Source organism: Nannospalax galili, unplaced genomic scaffold (genome assembly GCF_000622305.1).
Source record: "Nannospalax galili isolate Female #2095 unplaced genomic scaffold, S.galili_v1.0 scaffold2927, whole genome shotgun sequence".
Classification (NCBI taxonomy): domain Eukaryota; kingdom Metazoa; phylum Chordata; class Mammalia; order Rodentia; family Spalacidae; genus Nannospalax; species Nannospalax galili.
This window is the reverse complement of record NW_008355812.1, coordinates 668429-679462: the sequence shown is the minus strand read 5'-3', so window position 1 is coordinate 679462 and position 11034 is coordinate 668429. Positions and strand designations below refer to the sequence as shown.

General features: G+C 49.4%; 1 protein-coding gene across 1 annotated transcript; it reads right to left on the bottom strand.

Moving 5' to 3' along the window:
- Positions 1-6118: 6118 nt before the first annotated feature.
- On the bottom strand, positions 6119-9548 carry S100p (S100 calcium binding protein P). The gene is made up of 2 exons (XM_008853816.3): positions 9376-9548; positions 6119-6412 (listed from the first exon to the last, which is right to left on the bottom strand). The coding sequence occupies exons 1-2, from the start codon at positions 9511-9513 to the stop codon at positions 6263-6265; spliced, it is 288 nt and encodes a 95-aa protein (XP_008852038.1). The 5' UTR covers positions 9514-9548; the 3' UTR covers positions 6119-6262.
- Positions 9549-11034: the final 1486 nt, after the last annotated feature.

The window sequence follows — 11034 nt, the reverse complement described above, 5'->3', positions numbered from 1 at the left end:
TTTAAATGAGCAAAGTAACTAAGGAAACACTTCTCTAGAGAAATAAATGGAAAATAAGCACATTAAAAAATGCTCAGCATCAACTGGGCATGGTGGTTCACGCCTTTAGTCCCAGTACTCGGGAAGCACAGACAGGCAGATCTCTGTGAGTTCAAGGTCTACACTGTGAGTTCAAAGTCTACACTGTGAGTTCATGGTCTACACTGCAAGTTCCAGGCCAACTGGGACTATAGTGAGACCTTGTCTCAAAAAGACCAAAAATAAATAAATAAATAAATAAATAAATAAATAAATAAATAAATAAATAAATAAATAAAATATTTTTGAAAAGTCATGTTCATGAACACAGAATGAAATCACTTATAGAGATTGTTCCCAGCTTCATGTTTTCCACCTTACGTTCCTGGCTACATGATCCCTGTGCTGTGGTCCCTACCCCACAGCCCTGGCCTCATGTTCCTGGCTTCATCCCCTTCAGCGCTCAGAAGTACTGCTGGAGCCACTGAGGCTTTCTGATGAGCGAGCTGATGGTGATCGTAGACGTAGTTCATGTTATTCGGACTGCAGTCTACAGGGAGTTCAGTGAGGACAGGAGACAGACCCACACGGAAGTGCAGGTGGGAACCCGACCAGAGAACGGTAAGGTCCAGCTGGGCTTTCCCGCACTGATTTTGTGTCTGTGTCAGCCCACCAAAGTACTGTGATAACTCATCTCAAAATAGTGGCTGGCCACAGTGGTCTGCGTCTTATTGAAGTGATGCACATTGCAGGCCAGTCTCTTGTGTCCTCTTATTTTAGGACCTGACTAATGGCACCTCTGGTCTCTGGGTGTGTGTGAATTTTTAAATTTTATTTTTCAAAAAGGAATTTTGTTTGAGACAGGGTCTCACTATGTAGACCAGGCTGGCCTTGAACTAACAGAGATCCACCTGCCCCTGCTGAGTGCTGGGATTAAAGGCGTGTACCACCACGCCTGACATTTTTCAAATTTTTTATTACATTTATTTATCTAGCTATTTGTGTGTGTGTGTGTGTGTGTGTGTGTGTGTTACATGTGTATGCCATGGCATGCATGTGGAGGTCAGAGGACAACTTGTGGGAGTCAGTTCTCTCCTTCTACCATGTGGGTCCCAGGGATCAAACAAGTCATGAGGTTTTTGAGGCAAACTCCTTTAGCCTCTGAGCCATCTTTCTGGTCCCTATTGTGACGGTTGGCCCCCAAACCTGTTGACTACAAGTTGCATCCTTTAGAGAAGAATGCTTGAGGCTTGGGTGTGGCTCAGTGCTGGATTACATGCTTGGCATGTGAAGATCCAGGTTCAATTCCTGGTACTAAAACAAGACATGCTTGGAGGCTAAAAATGGTGAACACAGGGCTGGGGAGAGGCTCAGTGGTTGAAGAGTCTGCTGTATAGGCATGAGGACCTGGGTTTGGATCCCCAGAGTCCACTTAAGAAGCCAGACATGGTAGGTAGCACGCATCTGTAACCCCAGCTCTAGGAAGGAGACAGAGATGGGTGGATCCCTGGAGCTCACTGGCCAGCCATTTGCCAACTGGTGAGCTTCAAGTTCAGTAAGAGACCGGGTCTCAAAAGATAAGGATGGAACGTGATCAAAGCAAGATGCCTGACATCCACTTCAGGCCTCCACACGTGCACATACAATAACAAATACATACACCACACATACAAGTTCTTTTAAAAACTGAACACACAAACACATGTGCACACATACTGCTGTGTACATGCATGTAAAAATGCATGTATATGTATCTTCCCTTGATTAACTAAAAATGGGCCACATTCACCCATAGATTGCTTTTTTAAAATTATTTTTATTTTATATGTATTTTATGTATTGCCTGCGTGTAAGTGCACCTGTGTTGTGCAATGTCCGATCCCCTGGAACTGGAGTTACAGATGGCTGATAGCTGCCATGTGGGTGCTGGGAATTGAACCTGGATCCTCTGCAAGAGCAGCCAGTGCTTTAACCACTGAGCCATCTCTCCAGTTCCCACAGATTGCTTTTCACTTCTTTGGTACATCAAGGTTTCATCCTAACCCTTGCTTGCCTTCAGAGCTGAAGAGTCTCTGTAATCATTTTGAGCCTTGGCTCCCAGCCAGAGTGACATCGTAGCCTGTGCTTGTGATGAATGTAATTTAGAGGCGTACGTGGCTTTGCCTGTATCTCTTAGCTCATCTTTTCCTCATAAGTGATTATATATCAGTGGAATTTAAGCAACTGCCAAGTCAGCTAGGAAGCTTGGATCAGCGTAGTCCGTAGCTCTGGAAGGCATTAGTCTCTCTTGTATGAGTTTGTCATGCCCAAACTCCCCTTTCTCTGAAATCTGAAATTTTATGCTATTTTCCAAAAGTCTTGGCAAACCCTACCGCCTTCAGCTGCACTGCCTGGTGATGCGTGGCTTTCCCGTAGCCCTTTGTTCCTTCTGAAAATGTGAGTGCCGGGTGTCCATGTGGCTCACCACGCCTATTTTCAAGTCTGCTCAGCCGTCACCTACCAGAGAAGCCCCCATTTCTCTCTGATGGGGTGGTGAGGTCATCCTTTCTTGCTCGTCCCTTAATTTTTCTTTCTCCTACTTGAAACGTGGTTGCTTATTGTCTGACTTCTCTCTGTAGATTGTCAGCTTCTGGGGTGGGACCTTGTTCACTGCTGAATTCTCAGCACTTAGACTCGGATGTGGCTGGCGCACAGTTGGTATGTAATACTTGGAGTAAGTGAATGCCAATTAGGCATGAAAATTAAATTTACCTATTTATTTAGGATGTGTGCAGCATATGTATGAGTGCATGTTTTTTGTGTGTGTGCACACATGCACATGTGTGGGTGCATGTTTTGTGTATGTGTGCACATGCACATAGGTGTGTGAACATGTGTGTCGGGGCCAGAGGTCAACACTGGGTGTCTTTCTCCATTGCGTTCTGTCACTTTTCAAAATTTTTATTATATATATTTATTTTGTGGGAATGTGTGTGACAGAGTGTGGGGGGACTCTTGCATGTCATGGCACAAATGTGGAAGTTAGAGAGCAAGTTGCAAGTTTCAGGGGTCAGTTCTTGACTTTCATCCTATGTGTCCTGGGGGTCAAACTCCCGTTGTCAGATGTAGCAGCAAGCACTGTTACCCACAAGCCGTCTCACCAGCCCCACCTTATTTTTTGAGCCAGCGTCTCTCACTGAGCCCAGAGCTCACTGACTGGCTAGAAAGATGGGCCAGTAGGCTCTCGGGCTCTGCCTGCCTCCGCTCTTCCCACAGTAGTGTTACAGACGCATGCTACCATGCCCAGCTTTTTAAAATTAAATTGCTGCCAACGCAAAGATTTCAGCTGAAGTGTCTGAGCCAGACACTCTGGTGTCGTGCTTGACACCTCCACTCTCCAGCAGTCCCCCACGTCTGTCACCAAGGCATGCTGTCTGCCTGCTCTTTGGGTTCATCGCCAGCTACTTACTCCAAGCCTCTAGTATGAACTATCTAGTGTCTGTTACCTAATGGGATCCCTGTTTTCAGTGTTACCCCAATCCTGTGAACAACTCAGGGTGAGTGATCTGGGCTCTCAGTCCCCTGTTTGGAGCCCTTAAAACTCCTTTTGTCTTAATGGTTTCATTGTTCATCCATATCTACTTAGCTCCTACAATGTACCAGGCAGGGGCCTTGTGCCGAGAGAGACAGCATTGGGTAGACTGTCCAGAACCCCTCCTCTGGTGGTAAGATGTGCAGCAAAGAGGCCATCAGGTAAGAACTGAGGATATTTGCTCTTCAAGGGCAGTGCATGTATAGTCAAGAATGTCTGCTGTTGGGGCTGGAGAGGTGACTTAGCAGTTAGCAGCACTGGCTGCTCTTGCAGAAGACCTGGGTTCAAATCCCAGCACCCAGATGGTGGATAACAATAGTTAGCCAGTTCCAGAGGATCCAACACCCTCTTCTGTCCTCCCAGGGTACTACATGACATGGGTGCACTTACATACATGCAGGCATAACAGTTATACACATAAAAGAAAAATAAAATTAATTAAAAAACAATTTTTACTGTCTCCGGAGATGTCATTTCCCAGATTTCTTCAGTCACTACCCCAAAATTACCCATCTTTCTGCGCCCTGGTGCCCTCCCAAATATGCGCCCTCAGAATGTTCCAGCCTTCCTCCCTTCTGACCTGCCTTCTTCCTGCCTCTTATGAGCTCTTTGCAGCAGCACAGCTGATTCTGGCTGTCTCGGCCTGGCCTCTGCAGCCCATACAACATCCCTGAACACTGCCCAACTTGCTGGGTGAGCACCCAGGGTGAAGCTTGGCTGGATGGTTGTAGGTTCTTTTCTTTTAAAAGTTAACTTTTTTTTTTTGGTCTTCTTTTTGAGACAGGGTCTCCCTGTAGCCCCAGCTGTCCTGGAACTCACTATGTAGACTAGGCTGGCCTTGAACTCACAGAGATCCATCTGCCTCTGCCTCCTGAGTGCTGGGATTAAAGACGTGCGCCACCACGCCCAGCCTATTTTTTATTTTTACTTATGTATATGTGTGGAGCTGGAGAGACGACTCAGCGGTTAAGAGCACTAACTGCTCTTGCAGAGGACCCAGGTTCAATTCCCAGCTCCCACATGGCAGCTAACAACCATCCATAAGTCCAGTTCCGGGGGCTCCAAAGCCCTCTTCTGACCTCCACAGGCATTGCATGACACAGGTGCACCCACCTACATGCAAACAATACACTTATACACATAAAGTAAAAATAATAAATAAGGGGCTGGAGACATGGCTCAGCGGTTAAGATCACTGGTTGTTCTTGCAGAAGACCTGGGTTTGAATCCCAGCACCCACATGGCAGCTAACAACTTTCTGTCCCAGGGGATCCGGCAGCCTCTTCTGACCTCCTCAGGCGTTGCATGACATGGGTACACTTACCTACATGCAGGCAATACATGCATACACATAAAATAAAAATAAATAAAATATTTTTAAAAAACGTGTATGGGTGTGTCTGTGTGCCTGTGTGTAGGTGCCTACAGAGATCAAAAGAGGGCATCAGATCACTTGGAGCTGGAGTTATAGGCAATTGTGAGCCTCTTGACATGGGTGCCAGGAACTGAACTCAGGCCATTTGCAAGAGCAGCAAGTGTTCTTAACCACTGAGCCATCTCTCTGGCCTCTGAAGATAATTATTTTTGAGACAGGGTCTTCCTGTAGCTCTGGCTGGTCTGGAACTCACTTTGTAGACCAGGATGGCCTTGGACTCACAGAGATCTGCCTGCCTCTGCCTTCCAGGTGCTGGGATTACAGGTGTGCGCCACCGCGCCCGGCTCTTTATTATTTTTATTTTATGTGTGCCAGTGTATTGCCTGCATGTGTGTAAATGCAGCCCTGTTGTGCAGTGCCCAAGGAGGTCAGAAGAGGGCATCAGATATCCTGGAAGTGGAGCTGCCATGTGAGTGCTGGGAACTGAACCTGGGTCCTCTGCCAAAGCAGCCAGTGCTTTTAACAGCTGAGCTACCTCTCCAGTCCCCTGAAGTTCATTTTTCAAGTTAGCACACCGACCATTGGGTTTCATTGTAGTATTTTCATGTATTTACTTTGTTCTAATTTGGTCTCCTAGGAGGAGATGATTTAAATACTAAGCTAGAGAAAGGAGACCCATAGCGCACCAGAATCTACCTGACTTTTCAAAGAAACTGTTTAATATATCCAAAGTCAATTACAAACATTCTAGTGGCCACAGGCCAGCACACCATCGTCAACTGTCTTAATAATTCTACAGAGCTTGGGTTGTGTTGGGGCCATCTGGGGAGTAATATGTAGTTACGACCCAGACAGATACTGGTATGTCAAACCGGATCCCTCCAGTGAGTGAGTGAGGACATTGAGGTTTAAAGGAAAGTACTGTGTTCTCTAAGCCCATGAGCACTTTGTAAATATTTAATTTTATTTTATATGTATGAGTATTTGCCTACATGTATGATATGCCCCATGTGCATGCCTGGTGCCTGTGGGGGCCAGAAGATGGTGTCAGACCCTCTGGAATCAGAGTTAACAGACAGTTGTGAGCTCCCTGATGTGGGTGCTGGGGGTCCTCCGCAAGACCAGCAAATACTCTTAACTGCCGAGCCATCTCTTCAGCCGCATCACAAGCATTTATTAGTCAGGGGGACACCAGGGAACTCGGCCCAAGGAGAGAACCGCCACCAAGGGCTTTCCGGAAGCCAGGATCTGCTGCCAGGCCCTGCTGGGGTCTCTGTCAGGAATCTGTCCTCCGGGCGTCATTTGTCCTCCTCCGTCAGGAAGTGATGGTGACAGGCAGATGCGAGGGCAGCCACAAATACGATGAACTCGCTGAAGTCCACCCAGGCATTTCTATTGCCCTCCAGTTCCTTGAGCAGTTTGTCAGCACCCTTTGCGTCCTCTTCATTCTGGGGTGGGGGGTGGGGGGGCAGGCTCAGATCCATGTATACTTGGTAGAGGCTTGTCCTCAGCCAGCGCCAGCCACCGCGGGAGGGGAGGGGAAAAGCAGCCATGTGTGGGTTGCTTGCCAGTATGGCTGTGAAGACGGGCACACCTTATCCCACAGAGACACACAGGCATCTAGAAGCTGCCAGCTGCTCTGGATGGCATGACATCAACTAGCCCGTATTTGATTTAGGCCAAATTTGAGTTGCATTGTGCCATGAAGAGGACAGCCTAATTAATTAATTAATTAATTAATTAATTAATTAATTTGCTGGTTTGTTTTTGAAACAAGGTCTCTTGTTACCCAGGCTGGCCTTGAACTCACTACATAGCTGCAGATGACCTTGAATTCCTGATCTTCCTGCCTCCATCTCCTGAAAGTGCTGGGATTGCAGGTGTGTGCCACTGTGCCCGGCTCGTTTCAATTTCTGAAAGGGACTGTATGGGTTTATAATGTACTTTGTATATGTATGTGTGAGTGTATGTATGTGGTGTGTGTGTGTGTGTGTGTGTGTGTGTGGTGTGTGTGTGTGTGTGTGTGATATGTATATATGAATCGGTGCAGTTGTTCATGGAAGCCAGAGGTCAGTGTCAGGTATGTCCCTCTCTTTTGCTGTCTACTTTGTTTTGAGACAGGGTTTCACATAACCCAATGTTCACTGATTGTTTAGACTGGTTAGCCAGGAAGTCCCCGGATCTGCCTGTCTATGTCCTTACCCCAGCGCTGGGTTACAGATGTGTACCACTGTGCCCAGCTTTCATGTGGGTGCTGGGGATCTGAACTCAGATCCCCACACCAGGGCAGCACGCACTTTACCCACTGAGCCATCTTCCCAGCCCATAGAATGTGCTTTCAAGTGGGGTTATCCCCAGAAAAGCCTCCTCTCCCTGCTGCTCTCTGTAGCCTGCCAGCTGTGTGGCTGTCCCTTCTCAGATCAGCTCTGAGCTGTCTGCTTCAGGCCTGTAGTCCCCACCACCTTGAGGCAAGGGTTCTGCCTCACCTGTTAGAGATGAAGACAATTAGAGGCGCCCCAAGGAATGAGGTCCCAGGGGAGAAAGGCTCAGACACAGGCTTGGAGGCTGCACAGAGGCTCTGCTCTCCCTCCCTGCTCTGGAACCGCTCAGGCCCCAAGGCAGGCAGTTTGGAGCAGGCCAAGCTGGCAGGGAGTCTGAATGCCTGCTCCTGTGGCAGTCAGGAGTGAAATACCATACTCACCGAGAAGAACAACCGGAGGGTAGAGCTGATTGTCATCAGCAGGGGAGGGAGTTGATCTGAGGACTGAAACTCTGTGACCCCACAGCTGCTTCAGAAAACTGTGCACAGACCACCCACCAAGGTGCAGCTGGGTGATGGAGGTGGGTGTCCACCATTACAGCTTGGAATGGATGGGACAGCAAGGGGAGGCTGCAGATTCAACAGCAGCAGCGCGCGCGCGCACGCACACACACACACACACACACACACACACACACACACACCAGAATACCTGTGTGTGGCCAGGGCTGTGGAGATGACTCAGTCTGTAAAGGGCTTACCATGTGAACATAGAAACATGAGGCATTTTGATTCCCTGAACCCATGCAAAAGAGCTGAGCACGGTGCTGCGGGTTTGTAATGTAGGTGCTGGAGAGGTGGAGACAGATGGATCCTTGGGGCTTGCTGGCTAGACAGTGTAGCCCCTGCACACACACACACACACACACACACACACACACACACACACTCTCATGGACCCACACATGCACATACACACACACACACACACCTATGTATACACATGCCCATACACAAACACATACCCATGCACATGTCTATGCACACACATGCCCATGCATATACACATGCCATGAACACACATACACACCCATGCACACAGACATGTACATGTACATGCACACACATGACTATGTGCATGCACATGCCTGTGGGACTGTGACTCCTCAAACTTTGATGTTCACCAGGACACCACATGTCCATGCACAAGTCTCCTCTATTGGCTGTCCTCAAAAAGCCCAGAGTCAGAGAGTTCACACTATGACAGTAGGCTCCGAACAACAGACAGCTGCACACTAATTAGAATTTTGCCCACAACAATGCTTGATGGGAGAAGAATGGAAAGAAGGATCCGTACTCAAGAGGGCCGGCTCCTTATTGCTGTACTCTAGCGTCTATAAGGCACTGATACAGAAAAATAGATGGACTTGTAAAAATGTAGCTTTGCTGCCTTCCTGTTTGGAAGGACACGCGTGCTGGGGTAGCGTGCCTTCCCAGTGACAATTGGGGCTCAATATTCTGGCATATGTTTCCAGCCACTGGCATTGGTGGGGACCCATCCAATGGCAGGAGGGCAGAGTGGGGGAGGAAGGGGAGAAAGGAGAGGCTGAAGGTGGGGAGCCTCTGCTTAGACCCACCCGAGGCTGCTCGCAGCAGAAACCGGCTCCTAGTCCTGCCTCAGCACTGACCACAAAGGAGGCTGCTGACGGTGGGTGGAGGGGCTAGGAACAGACCTCCTTTGTCCTTATTTCTGTCAGTCCCACTAATACCAGGCCACAAGGAACCTGGTCACAGGAGGAGGAGCACTTTAGAAGGCAGTCCTGGAGACAGGTAGCTCTGAGGGTCTAGGGACGGCTTTGGAGAAGGCCCTGGATCCCACCTTCCCTGTTAGGGCAGATTACTGGCTCCTAAGGAATCCTGCTCACAAATGCCCTACATTTCCAGGGTCTCTGAGCATCCCCTCCTGGGTCAGGTGCTCCAGTGTCCCCTCCGTGGGGTCATAGGTCCCCCTCCTCAGCCAGGCTCACACTTTTCCGGATCTGCTCACTGCTCCTCCTGGCACCATGGGTCCCAAGTGCCGGGTCGGACCCCATTGCTTCTGCCTGCCAGGCCCTCGCCCTTTCCTGCCCGGCCCGGTCTGCTTGGCCTTACCTTCAGGAGGCTGGGGAGCTCCATCTCAATCAGCTTCTTCAGCTCCCCCTTGCTCAGCTTCTGCTTACTGCCCTCACTGACCGCATACCTGTTGAAGACGTTGAGAATGAGTAAAACCGCTTTCTCCAGCTCTGTCATGGCGCTGGTATGGGCTTGCTTTCCTCCCAGGGATGGTGAGGTTAAAGATGAGATGTCTGGCTGGAGGCCTCATGGCTCTTTATAAGGCCAGCTTCACATGGACACAGAGGGTGGGACAGTCAACAGTTCTGCCCCTTCCCCTTTGGTTACCCAGGTCCAGTGGGTGACCACGTAGTACACTGTGCTCTGTGACCTGTTGGGTCATCACTGAATCATAATGAGTTCCTCTCCCTTCCCCGAGGGAGCAGGTTAGAGTTCGGACATAAGTGCCTGAGAGGGAGGTGGGGCGGTAAAGGGACACACAGCCCTGTCATTCAGAAGCACTGCTTACACTTTGTCCACTTGTTCCCAGCAGCCTCTGCCCTGCTCTCCACAGAGGCCACTCTCAGAAGCACTTTCTGTGGGGAAACAGGGAGCAGGGCTTAGAAGGCTCTCAGGGCCGGGGTCCTGGATCTCTGCAAGGCCAGAAGAGGGGTCCAGTCCCAGACAGGGCCCCTTTTCTGGAGCCTTGGATATTTGGAGCAGGTCTGGGAGCCGTGAAGGTGAGGTCCAGTGTCCTGGTCATTCTGCGTCCAAGCTTGAGGAACTCTGCACTTAGGGGAGAAGGAATGTGTTTTCCTTAGTGAGGAGACCCTAAATCAGCCCTCCAGCTTCACTGGCTCTTGGTTGGTTTCAACACCACTAGTTTTGGAGGTCAACACGTTATGAATCTCCCCAACCTCTGCTACAGATGGCACCTCTCTAGCACTGAGATAACCATTGCCTAGGTTACCTTTGCTTCTGCTCCCAACACGATCCTTCACTTGGCCTCAGGCGTGGACAGTGACTTGGCCGGGGTGGGGGTGGGGTAATGAAGCGGGAGGTCGTCATCTCGGCCTGCAGATTGTGCCTGTCCACTTGCTGCTTCAGCCTTTGGGTCAGATCCTACTCAGCTCTGCACGTAGACACATTGATCATTGAGAAATGCTTTCTCCAGATGTGTAATTCAGGGTTAACTTGACCTAGATTTGACGAGTCTCTCTTCCCCGATTCCAGGCTGAAGACACTGACTGGGAAATCCAGGCCATAAAAGCAGCAGAACATGCACCCAAGATCCTAACAGATGTCTACTTACTCTTGGACAAGGCACGAATCCCTCCCCTTCAGGAACCCACCTCTCCCTCCTCCTTCCTGTCCCCCCAACGGCCCCAGAGCCAAGGTGTAGGTTGGGGAGCACAGAGCCTCTCTGCACGCTGAAGCAGGCTCTTTTCTTCAGCCCTCCGCTCTCCACTGCGTTTCCCATGGGATGAGCTACTAGGCCTAGGTTTGGCACAGTCTTCCCATCTAAGAATGTTCCTCCAGATTCATGGGAACAAATGTTTACAACCAACCATTGTTGTGACCCCTGTCCCATGGCACCTTCCTGTGTCCAGTCTCAGCCAACCTTGTCTTGCTCTAGATCCTGTTTCCTTATCTTTCAGGTAATGGGAATTCTTCCCTTCGGCTATGTGGAGACCTCTAGTCTCAGCACCGATGTGCGTT